The sequence below is a fragment of the Echinops telfairi genome, unplaced genomic scaffold, assembly GCF_000313985.2.
Source record: "Echinops telfairi isolate 266 unplaced genomic scaffold, ASM31398v2 ScPeMD7_4225;HRSCAF=4972, whole genome shotgun sequence".
NCBI classification, from domain to species: Eukaryota; Metazoa; Chordata; class Mammalia; order Afrosoricida; family Tenrecidae; genus Echinops; species Echinops telfairi.
Genome location: NW_022108124.1, coordinates 19860213 through 19873242, shown reverse-complemented (window position 1 = coordinate 19873242; position 13030 = coordinate 19860213). Strand labels below are relative to the sequence as shown.

General features: G+C 40.3%; 2 protein-coding genes across 3 annotated transcripts in view; one reads left to right on the top strand and one right to left on the bottom strand.

Annotated features, from left to right (window-relative positions):
* The window catches only part of SERP1 (stress associated endoplasmic reticulum protein 1), a 6109-nt gene extending 4532 nt beyond the window's left edge, over nucleotides 1-1577 (bottom strand). The window contains exon 1 of the mRNA XM_045295002.1: nucleotides 1555-1577. Coding sequence (XP_045150937.1) covers nucleotides 1555-1577 — 23 coding nt within the window. The remainder of the gene's footprint in view (nucleotides 1-1554) is intronic.
* Nucleotides 1578-5827: 4250 nt separating this feature from the next.
* Nucleotides 5828-13030, top strand: part of EIF2A (eukaryotic translation initiation factor 2A) — a 29088-nt gene continuing 21885 nt past the window's right edge. For both annotated transcript variants that reach the window (XM_045295087.1, XM_004708534.2), the window contains exons 1-2: nucleotides 5828-5897; nucleotides 8981-9055. In XM_045295087.1, coding sequence (XP_045151022.1) covers nucleotides 5858-5897; nucleotides 8981-9055 — 115 coding nt within the window. In that variant the 5' untranslated portion in view covers nucleotides 5828-5857. The remainder of the gene's footprint in view (nucleotides 5898-8980; nucleotides 9056-13030) is intronic.

The following is a 13030-nucleotide window of genomic DNA, read 5'->3' as shown; positions in this document are numbered from 1 at the left end:
GCGTTGAATGCATCACTAGATATGTGCCCTTATCTGGTGACAAGTCCTGTAGCTCGGTAGTGAGGATAAAAGATAAGCACGCCTCACGGTAACTGCACTCGAACTTAGTACGAAATTCTGTAGTCCTTGTGCTAATCAGCTACAACTTCCTTAACGGAGATGGGAGGACACTCCTGGAACCCAGGGTCCCGATGAGCCAACTCCTGGCCGGGAAGAGGCTGGGTTTTGATGACGAATGACGTATTGCAAAGAACCATTCAGACGAGACTTGTAGGACGGGACAGATTTCAAGTGATGCAAGCTTGTTCTGGGTTGGTAGCAGTGATTGCAGAGACAGTAACGTGTGATATTGAAATGGTGATGAACACCTGGCTGTGGACAATGTCGAGGAAGACCCTCTAGAATCTGGCTGAGAATCTTGTATAAGAGTTTAGAGTGAGGAGAGGGTAACTGAGAGGGGAAAAGAAAACTGCTTAATCTGCAATATACAAAAGCAGAAAGAAGTCATTAAGAGAAAGTTGGTCACTTTCATAATTATCATTTGAGAATCGCCTTTTTTTCTTTGTGGTGAGTTCTTCATAAGGACTTACCAAAGATTAGAGGGGGCACAAGTTACCACCTATTACTGCCTTTAATTCATAACACGTTTCTTGTGGCTTAGTAATTCCCACGTGCTTCTCCTACGTACTGTCCGATGTGCTTTCCATACAGATGCTGTAATTGCTCACTTTATTTAGTGAATGTTCTGTTTTTCTTTGGGGGAAAAAGGAGAAAGTTGGTCATCCTTTTCGAGGGAGACTTGAAACCTACAAAACATTTTGCCATGTGTTTTATTATATGTATTTTCTCACAATTTAAAAAAAGGGAGCTTTCTCCCATTCTGTATTTTAACATCTTTGGTGTTACGTGCCATCCCCGCCCCTGTTCAATGTATCTCTTCATCATGCCTGTGGACATGTTACCAGCAGAGGGACCAGTCCCTGGGAGAGGCCATCATGCTTGGTAAAGTAGAGGGGCAGCGGAAAAAAAGAGGAGGGCCCTAGATGGATTGAGACAGTGACTGCAACAATGAGCCCAAACGTAAGAACAATTATGAACAGGGCCCAGGACTGGACAGTGTTTCCTTCTTTTGTACATAGGGCCACTGAGTCGGAACTGACTGACGCGATGGCACCACACAACAGTGCGCAAGAAAACAGGCTCTGCAGAGACTATCTAAACGGCATCGTTTTCTCTAGCTTTATAATGGTAGATTGAGTTTTAATCACCTATTTGGGGTACTGTTTATTTGAACTCTAGGAAAAATTAGTACACAAGGCTGATATATTTTCTCCCCTGTAAAAATCTTTACAGTTGTTCCTTCTTGTTTGCCGTAACTAAATTCTTCTACTTTTTAAAAAAAATCATTTTATTGGGGGCTCATACAACTCTTATCACAATCCATCCATCCATCCATTGTGTCAAGCACATTTGTACATTCGTTGCCATCATTCTCAAAACATTTGCTTTCTATTTGAGCTCTTGGTATCAGCTCCTCATTTTTCTTGGCCGTACCTAAATTCTGTCTTGTGTGGCATGGTGTATAGAACGTGCTATACGTTTTAATAACTCTTCGACCTCATTTACTTACCATCAAATGTGTGCCCCATCAGTACTGAACTACTTATCAATCCCTTTCCTTCAGCCTAAAGTGATCTTGTTCCTTGTGTTGATTTGCAAACAACTTTTCACCTTCTTTTTTTTTGTTTTGCTTTTCATCTTTTAAATTCACTTCAGAAAGAATTTCTCCGAGAAACCTTTCCTGATTTACCAGAGTCAATCACCTCCCTGGCTGATCTTAAACTTCATCATGTACCTTTTTTTGTTTTCGTTTTCAATCTTTCCCCACATATCGCATAGGATAGTTACTAGTTTGTGCGTGCCTTTTTCACTGCTAGACTGAGCAGCTTAATGTCAGGGGCAATGTCTTAATCATCTCTGTCTTCTCACTACCATGTGTGCTAAACAATGGAGGAGCCTTGGTGGCACAGTGGTTGAGCACTTGGCTGCCCCCCAAGTCATTGGGTTGAATCCATCAGTCACTTTTGACACAAAACCCAACAGTCTGCTTCCATAAACATTTGCAGCCATGGAACTCTGGCACACTTCTGCTTTGCCCTCTGTGCCCCTAAGAGTCGAAACCGACTCACCAGCAGTGGGCCTGGTGAACAGAAGGACGTTAACTGTTTAGTGGAGAGCTAGCTAAAAGAATAATAGGTTTCATGGAAACCCTGTGGGTCACAAGGTCTAGTTTACAGCAGGTTTTCCTTCAGGTGTGCATGAGGTTGCAATGACGACAGCAGAGTCGGCAGATTCACAGACAGGAGAATCGAGGATGTGGGGAGGTGGAAATGAAGTGCTATTACTTCATAGGGGTGAAATTTCTGTTTGGCATGATGAAAAAGTTCTGGAAATAATAGCGATGAATTCAAGAGGACTTCAAAAGGTTTGTGGAAGAATTTCATGATCTTTTCATTCGATTTGTGAGAAATTTTGAAGCCCTCATAGACAACATCATGAGCGTACCAAAGTGTACACTTAAAAATGGATATGATGTAAGTTTGATGGTATTTATATTTTGCCACGGTTTTTAAAATAGGTCTATAACCCTTTTGAACATTCCCACCATTCTTTGGATACAGATTTCATGTTGCTTAACTTCGGTTCCAAGACCCTTTGCTGAGCCTGACTGACTTCTCCAGCTTCATCTTCAAGCTCCGTTCCTCCGAGGCTGTGCCACCCCTCGTTCCAGGGACTAGTCTCCCTGTTACTGTTCTCTCTGCTGATTCATCCTGCAGAATGTAGCACCCAGTCACTTGCTTAAGAGAACTTTCTCCAGCTTTTCCATTTTTCTGATCGGAAACCCCTATTATAGTCTCCTATAGCATTATATAAATTTCCTTTTTATTACTAAAAGGAGGTACACAGGTCCATTTATTTGCCTCGCCATTTGATTCACATATAAGTTCAGTGTGGTCAGAGAAAAGGATGTTTTCTTCCGTGTTGTGTCTCCAGTGTTCAACACTGGGTCTGAAAGATTTTTTTTCCCAATAAAGATTTTTTGAATGAATTGGTTGATTTCTTTAGAAGCATCTAATTCATCAGTTTAAAAAAGTATAATCTTGTTTTATAGATGCTTTATTTATCTTCAACTTTGTTCCCATGTAGTATTTCAGATTATAATTTGGGGGTTAGTAAGTGAATGTGTGTGATCCTCCTTGTTCTCAGATTTTGAGATAACATGAATATAGTACCATAATAGTATTTTATATTAAATCATTTTTTAACATGCAGTATATTTCTCCCATCTCCCTAACGCACACTATCTTTTCAAATAAATCTTACATAAGCCACACAGTCACCCTGTGTTTTAGTCACTTCAGGTTTATAGACTAGGCCACACATTAAAGATAGTGATGTATGTAAGATTCCACAGCCAAGGTATGAACCCCTCAGCTGTGTTAATCTGGTTTGACAGAAGCAAATCCAGGGACACTCATGTGTATAAGAAAGTTTTATATCAGAGAAATTGTATATTAAGAAAACATCCCGTACCAGTCTAAATCAACTCCATAAGTCCAATATTAGACTATATGTCCAATATCAGTCTGTAAATTCCTCTTCAGATTCACGCAGCACATGCAATGATGTCGAATGCAGGAAGATCACAGGCCAGTGGGTGGAAAGTCTTGTGCATCCAGTGGCAGTGGAAGCACCTCGAGGGTTCTGGCTGCCGTCAGCGTGGCTCCATGTGTCTTTTCAAACGGAAGATGAAGCAGAGAGTGTGTGTCCAGTCTCCAAGAAGGAAGACAGGAGTTCTCAGATTCCTCAGGAGAAAGCCATGCCCACAGAGAGGCTTCATTGGCTGTGACTTGATTGACAGGCTAGACTCCACCCCTTCATACAAGTTGACCACAGATTTTGTAACTGCCACACTAGCTCTGCTTTGTGAGTTTATGTTCTCTTTGCCAGACACCACAGCTACCTTTCATAAGTGACAATTACGTTTTTGAGGGTTTATTCATGAAGGTTACTTGAGAGGAAAAACTGATATAAAGAAGATTAAACTTAGATCCAGCTTCTAATTCTGTTTCTAAGCTTATAACACCTTTAATTCTGAAAATGAGATCAGAAAGTAAATAGGAAATATGAAACTAAAATAACTAATTAAAAAGGAGGATACTACCTATCATAACAAACTATGAGTAACTTTGAAAAGAATGGGGGTTCTAGAACACTTCACTGTGCTCATGCAGAGCCTGTCCATGGATTCAAGAGGCAGTTGTGCAAAGAGAAGAAAGGAATACTGCAGGAGAGGTCTGCGTCAGGGTTGTGTTCTTTCACTGTTCAGTCTGTATGTAAGCACATAAACAAGGTAGACTCTGTGAAGAAGAATGTGGTATCAGGATTGAAGTAGAAGGCTCATTAACCTGAGACATGCAAATGACAACCTGGCTTGCTGAAAGTGAGGAGGACTTGAAATACTTGTTGAAAATCAAGATTGCTGCCTTCAATGAGGATTACAGTTCAATGTGAAGAACACAAGCATCCTCACAACTAGAGCAGTAGGTAAGATCCTGAGAAATGAAGCAAAGGTAGCAGTGCCGCGGATTTCAGTCCACCATCAGTGCTCTCGGAAGCAGCGGCGAAGCGACCAAACGATGCATTGTCTAAGGCAGACGTGCTGCACACGACCTCTTTAAAGTGGCGAAAAGCAAAGATGCTGCTTAGCGGACTGAGGTGTGCCGACCAAGCCGTGGTCATTTTAATCACTTCGTATGAATTTGAAAGTTGATATTGAATAAGGAAGACTAAAAAATTATGCATTTTAACACTAGTATTGACAAAGTATCATGAACTTCCCAAAGAACAAATAAATTTGTCTTGGAAGATGTACAGCTAGAATACTCCTTTGAAGCAAGGATGGTGAGACTTGTCAGCTACTTTGGACATGTTATCAGGAAAGACTGGTCCCTGGTGAAGTAGTGGGGCAGCAAAAAAGAGGAAGGTCCTCAAGGTGGATTGACTTAATGGCTGCAATATTAGGCTCAGACAAAAGAGCAATGGCGAGGACGGCACAGGACAAGACAGTGTTTGTTCCGTTGAACGGAGGGTGACTGTGAATCAGACTGATTAGGTAGTACCTAACCACCACCACCTGCTTCAGTCCCAGCAGCTATGTGATTTTTATACAATAGAGGGTGATGAGTTCCAGATGAAAAATGAAAGTAAGTTTGTTTGGAGCTACGGTTCTCAGTGAATACGTGACATTCAGAGGTATTTCATAAGCGTCATTCCTTGTGCAATAATCAGGACGGAGAGGGAAAGGTAAAATTTCTTCTCATTTGCTCCTGTCACCAAAAAAAGCCTTTTGTTCCCAGGTGAGTTGACACAGAATCTCCTTTGCCCATACAGCCCATGTTGCAGATGAAGGGACCAAAGGGCCCTGGGGTGTCTGTGTACTTTAAATCAGGAAGGTCTGTATGCATTGCGCCTATCTGCGATCGAAGGTTTGATTTTGCTAGCCTGCAGTTATGTAGTTAATCGTGTGCATCATTCTAGAAGAATTCAGTACAGTTTCATTGTAAGGGACATGCAGGTAGTGGGGAGAGAAACTGCTTTCTGCTGTCCCTGTACAGGGTAAGCAAATGTGTTCTTTTAATGCTAATGTCCCATAACCCTATGAAATGTTCTAAGGACTCATTAATATTTTAATTTTTTAAAACTTTTGTGATAAATCAATCTTTATTACAAATTAATGGTGATTTTTTTCATTTTATTTCTTCAGTCCGAGGGTCAGAAGGACTCTACATGGTGAATGGGCCACCACATTTTACAGAAAGCACTGTGTTTCAAAGGTATGGCTTACTTTTTGATGATGAGGTAGGGAACTGTATCATTCGGCTCCCATCGAGTCATTTCTGACTGCTAGTTACCGTGTCTGACGGAGTAAGGCTGTCCCTGTGGGTTTCCGAGGCTGTAACTCTTACAGGATTAGAAAGCCTCATCGTTCTCCTGTGCTGAGCACCTGGTGGTTTCAAATTGTGTATTAGTCTGGGTAGACTAGAGAAACAAATTCATAGACACGCATCTGTGTATAAGAAAGAACTTTATATAAAGAGTAGTTGCACATTAAGAAAACATCCCAGTCCAGATCAAGTCTATATGTCCAATACTAGTCCATAAATTCCTCTTTAGATTTAAGCACCCATGCAATAATGCCAAATGTAGGAAGATCACAGGCCAGTGGGTGGAAAGTCTTGTGGAGCCAGTGGTGGTAGAAGCATCACAGCACTGGTGTGGGTCTCCATGTGGCTTGTTGGGAATGTGTCCTTGGCGACTCCTAATGAGGCCAGGCTGCGACCTGATTGACAGGCTAAACTCTACCCCTTCACTCTTAAGTCTCAAATTGACAACAGATTATGTAACTACCACAAACTGCGTACATTGCAGTGAGGAACCAAATGTGTAGTCCATTATACCATGAGGATGCCTTTAGAAAACGACGTCGTACATTGTAAATTATTGTTGTGTTTTTATGTTCTGGAGAAATAAAAGGAACTGATAAGCTAGTTTCCCAATTGCCTAAATGAGTTTTTGAAAGGCCAGCTTACAAGCATTAAGATAAGAGGGTGGTTATTAGAATCAAGCTCGCTGAAGACAAATTCCTTCAAGTTGACATTCTTTATAATTTCTAGACACATCAGAATAGTAAAACTATAAACCTGACTTTACTGAAATACCTGAGAAACAAGGAAGTCTTTGGGTTGGGTGATGATAGAGTGGTCATTGGTAGTTGTTATTGCTAGGTGGGGGTGTGTGTAGATATAGATAGATAGATGATAGATAGATAGATAGATAGATAGATAGATAGATAGATAGATAGATTGATTAGATAGGATAGCTCGCTCTGAGTCAGCAACCTGATGCCTGGTCCTGCTCCATCCTCACAGTTGTTAGGTGTGAGCCATTCCCATCTCATCTAGGGTCTTCTTTTTGCTGATTCTCGGTCATTAGCTAAGGGTTGTGAATTCAGATGATTGAGTTTATTTTTAAACTCGAAAAGGTTCAGAATTCTTATAAAAAATTTAAATCATAGCTTCCCAAATTTATTTGGTCTACTACTATCTTTTCAGGGGGAAAAAACAAACATTAAATCTCCACTGGGAATTAAAAGCGTTTGTACTATAGTCCATAATCCAGAATACAGTGTAGGTATCTGCTTTTGCTGCTGCTGTAACCTGCCAGATCGTTCCAGTGCTCCCCAATGGGAAGCTTGCTCCACATTTACAAACACTAATTTAGATGATAGCTTAGAAGTTGTTTCATAATTTATACAATATATAAATCTGAGGAATGACCCATTTTTAAAAAAATCAAGATTTAAGTGGATCTCAGTAGGCAGGAATGATAGGTCAAAGCCAAAAGGATGGAACTTGATAAGGAAAAATTTGCCCTATGTTCAGAAATGAATTGCACAAGTATAAGATAGTGGAAAAATGGCTGTGGCTGTTTATGTGAGAGAGAAAAATGTTTAGGTAACTAGTTTTATGCCAAGAGCAGATCACATGTACAGGATACCCTTACTGCATGACTGCAGAAGCACAGATATCATCTTAAAGCGTGTGTCTAGCTTATGGGAGATAGACTGGTCGGTTCTCAGGACCCGTTTGTTGTTTAAAAATTCAAGTTTTTCTTAACCAGGAAGTTCTAATCTAATATTATAACTACAAATCTGGAGACAAGTTCAGAGAGAATTTACCAGAGGCTTAATCCACGTGAATCTCTCCTTCACTTTTTTTTTCGTTTGTTTAACTGAAACAACTTTTAAATGAGTCAGAGGAGAGATGAAATAAAATATTACATTTTAACTTATCACTGTGAGTTGGCATCAACTCGGCTGTAGTGGGTTTTTAGCTATATCTACCGTAATCGACTTTAGCAGATTCACCAGCGCTTTAATCTATGTGTGGACTCGGAAATGGAATTTGGGCTTCCACTCTTGTCCATAGCCTTCTGCAAACTAGAAGTTTACATATCAGATAATTTTAGCATTCAACAACTTAAACGACAGCTTGCTCTCTTCTGACCCCCTTGCCCCCCATGTCCCTCCTTTACCTCCTCCTAAATAGAGGGCTCTTTGCTATAGGAAAATGGATTCCTTTATTCCTCCCCCTCTAATCCTGTCTTTACAGGACCAAGTACCAATGTCTCCATCCAAAGCCAAGGCCATCCTTAGTCTGGCCCGAGTGTACTGCCACTGAGCAGTGCTTTGCCTAGCCCTGGCCATCGCCTGATACATCAACAGTGTGCACATCAGCATTTATTTAATGTCAAGATGCTCTTATTATTGCCAATATTTCTCTTTCTCTATACAGAGAAATTAATGGGAGGTCTTTGTCATTCAACTCCAGGGCCACTTGTTGGCCCCATGAAGATATTCTTCTCATTATTATTTTGTTATGCTGGTGTCTAGTGCATTTCTGTGCTGAAATCCTTCAGCCCTCTCAGGCTCAGCTGGTAACTTTCACGTTTACTTACCCTGTCAGGTTTTCACATAACTAGTTATTTGCCCAAAAGGACTGTATCTTTCTTCAGATGGCTCTGGTGGTATAAAATTAATGTACAGCTCCTTTCCAGTGGTTGTGAACACTGCGTACTGAGTGGTTCAGCCTTTAGACAGACTGAGCACTGGGGATGGCAACGGACCAGTTCGTTTGTTCGGTTGTGCATAGGGTCTCTGTGGGTCGGGACTGACTGGAGGGCTCCTAAGAAGAACAATAAGGCATTTTGGAGATTTTCTTTTAGTTTATGTAAACTCTTTGTGGTAAGATTGTGAATATTATCTCGTGTGTGTGTGTGTGTGTGTGTGTGTGTGTGTGTGTGTGTGTGTGAAGTATTAATGCTTACTAATTTAAACTTTTTTTTTTTTCATTTTCAGGGAATCCGGGAAAAATTGTAAAGTCTATACCTTTAGTAAAGATGGGACCTTGTTTGCCTGGGGCAACGGAGAAAAGTGAGTGTTCATCTATAGAACATTCTGTTTAATGTGCACCAGACGGGAATAAAATACTGACATTTGAGTAATGTGTAATTGAATATCATTAATAAAGTCTGTCTTGTAATATCATGGTGTAGTTAGGGTGGAAAGCCCACAGAATGTCTTTCTGCCCTGTGATTTGAGGTATCTAGTTCTGTAGAAAAAGGGGAAGTAATGACGCGTCTTCTTTTTCCTGTGGACAAGTGGAGGATTGTAACTAGTGCTCTCTGTTCTTTCAGAGAGTCTTAGCTTCTGTACTACCACTGAAGTCACTCTGGTTTACCTTTGAACTCAGCACTTAGATCTTCATTGCTAACTAACTAGACTGAGGCTATTACTGTTGGGTGGAAATATACAGCATCTCATGATAAATTATTCAAAAGAACGTTTAGTGTATTCTTTAAAAAGAAACCCAACTCACTGCCATGGAGTCAATACTCATAGCGACCCCATGTGGACAGGGTAGAACTCATAACTTTGTATGAGAGTAGAGTTTCTTCATCTGTCTCCCAAGAAAGAAGTGGCTTATATTAGTTTGAAAAGTACTTTTTAATTGTACTTCTCTACCCAGTAGTAATGTGAAATCTTTCAACATCAGATCAGTTTGGATTAAACACATGATTTTTGAAAAATAAACTTTAAAATAATATATTCAATTATTTGATTATGCTTTTCTGTAAATAGTTTTCAGAATATACTTTTATAATGAAAAAATGTCATAATTAAAATATACATTTTTTAAAGTTATTGAATTCTATTGGGTTTTCTGTGCAGTCCAGACAGACAAGTGTTGATCCCAGCTCTCATGTAATATACCATATTTCTTTTTATTGTTAATAATCTTTTGAAGTATCTGTTATTTAAATAGCTTAACTTGTTTAAGTGCTTTTACTTAGTCAATTAATATTAACAATGACACTTCATTCATATCCATTCTTACCTTCTCTTTTGACTTGGCTTGGGATTTTTTTAATATATCACCATATGCTGTGTCCATCATTGTAGTAGATAATTCTTTCTGTCCTTGGCTCTGGCATATATTTCTTAAAATGTGGTGATCATAAAGGTACATATTATTCAGAGGGCAAGTGAGTGAGATGTACAGTAACTCCTGTCTTTGGTGAGAAACTAACTGATTTACTCCTATTAAAGTTGTGTTAGTGTGTGTGTGTGTGTGTGTGTGTGTGAGAGAGAGAGTGTGTGTGTGTGTGTGTGTATGTGTGTGTAAACTTTAAAAGGTTTTGGAAAATTCTTTTATATTTTAATGCCATTTTCCATGACTTTCTGAAGTGTGTGAGTGTGTGTGTGTGTGTGTTATAAAAATAAATACCTTTCATTAAACTTAGGAATAACTATTAGAGCAGTGGTTCTCAACCTTCCTAATGCCGCGACCCTTTAATACGGTTCCTCATGTTATGGTGACCCAATCATAAAATTATTTCTGTTGCTACTTCATAACTGTAATTTTGCTACTGTTATGAATCGGGCGATCCCCGTGAAAAGGTCATTTGACCCCCAAAAGGGGTTGTGACCCACAGGGTGAGAACCACGGTATTAGAGGTTGCTAGCAGCACAGAAAAAACCAAGGTTCTCTTTAATCGTAAAAATGTAGCTTACAGTAAGTTGTATAGAATGTGAGACGTGTCTGTTTAAACAACATGTACTAATCACTCCTCCCAGTTGCCACTTGTCCTAACATTGATGTCCTCAAACTTGAATACGATAGTGATTTAAACAGTTTCTTGAATTAGATGGTTACTTCCTTTTAACCCAAAGAGGACAATTTGCCAATATTATCATCTTAGACAAATGTCGTAATATTTCTAAGTCTCTATTTCACAATTTCTATAATTAAAAAACAAACAAACAAACGTATTACCACTGATTTAATTCTGACGCATAGCTACCCAATAGGACAGAGGAGAACTACCATGATTTTCCAAGGCTACTAATCTTTACAGAAATGAGCTCTGGTGGCACAGAGGTCAAAGCACTCAGATGCTAGCTAAAATGTTGGCAGTTCGAACCTAGCAGCCGCTGTGCTGCACAAAGATGGATAGTCTTGGGGGCGTAGGAGGCTGGTCCTGCTCCGTCCTGTGGGGGCACTGGGAGTTGGAAGCAGCTCTGGGCCAGCGGTTTATCTTGACAGAAGTAGACTGCCGGAGAGCAGCTGTGGCACCGTATGCTTAGCAGACTCACTCTTCACCTTGCTCAGGGATCGTTCCTGTAAGGATGGCCACGTAACAGCGAGTATTACTTCTGTACGGTCACTCTGAATAGGGATCAACTTGATGGCAATGAGTTTGGTTTTAGTGTTTACTGGGGTTTTAGTTCATGTCTTCACAGGTTGATCCCAAGGAAAACGTGTGAATGTGGCTCTGTGATCCATGGATAGCTGTAGGCAGGTTCTATGAGCCCTTCATCTTGTTAGGGTGCTTTCCAAGGAAGATTCGTTTATGGCAGCGCCTTCTGGTAGCTTTTGCTGCTCCAGTTAAATTCAAGACAGGGAGGTCAGTCCAGGATGTGATGGCAACTGTTGCATAGGATTCCGAAGGGTAATCTTGATTGCCTGTCTGGAAGGACACTCCCGGGAGCTTATTAGGAAGAAGTTTTTAAAAAACAGCAAGCTTGTTGGTGTAAAAAAAGACCAGGGGAGTTATGTGAAGAAATTTTTCTCCATCATGACAATATCTGCTCTCTCGTTAAAAAAAAAAAAAAAGTTTTATTGGCAAATAGTCCACATATCATACAATTCAATAGTTATATCATATTAAGAAAAGTTGTACAATCCTCACCACAATCAATTTTAGAATGTTCTTCTTTCTTGTACTCATTGTGATTAGCTCCCCATTTTCCGTCAACCTCTCATGCCCTACCCCCCATGAAACCATTAATCCAGTTACTGTTTTTATAAATTTACCTCTATCCTGAATTGCATTACAGAAAATCATATCCCTCCCACCAAAAAAAACAAACAACCATAACAACAATAAATCAAAATACTCTCAATTGAAAAGAAAGTAGAAAATATTAAAAACTAGAACAAAGGGGAGATCAACTAAGAAGATGTTAATTGTAAGTACATCAGCCATAATCTGGTTTTCTGCTCATCCTTAAAGGTAGCGAGGGCTGCCCTCGGAGAATTTCATTGAGAAGCTTATCCACCCTACAACCCTGAGTTCTTTTTGTTCCCCAAATTCAAAGAACATTTAAAAGGAACAGTATTTGAGTTTCCGAGACTGCCAAAGCTGACTGGCGTGGTGTGAAAACAGGGCACAGGGCTCTGCCGGAGGGGCTGTGGTCAGGTGCCATTGAGTTTGCTCCACGTCGTAACAACCTTGTGCACAGCAGAACAGAACACTGCCGGTCCCGTGCCCTCCACACGTTGTTATGTTTGCGCCCTGCTTGTAGCTACTGATAACTTGCCTGTGGTTTGTAGGAATCTCACCATCCTCGCTGTTAAAGACTGTTCTGACTCACCTTCCTCCAAGACAGATTGTCTGTTTTCTGGCTGGCCATAGAACTTTCTGTGTTCTTCTCCACCACCAGAGCTCAGCGCATCAGAGCTCCAGCCTCTCTTCTCGGCCATTATTCACATGCATATGAGGGGGCTGGAAGTACCGTGGGTGGAGTCAGGCACACCTCAGTGGCTTCCGTGCTCTTTCACATTTAAAGAGGTCTTGTGTAGCAGATTTGACTGCTGGAATACATTGCTCGATTTCTTGACTGCTGCTTCCACTTAACATGTTATCGACTGGTTTGGTTGTAAGGATATCTGTTTACTTTTCATTGAATTGTAATCCATACTGAACACTATATTCTTTAGCATTCATCAGTAAGAACTTCAGGTCAGGGGAAAAATGAGGACCTAATGTCGGGGGTTTAAATGGAGAGAAAATGTTTTGAGAAACGATGTACAAATGCGCTTTACACAATTGATGTGTGTATGGT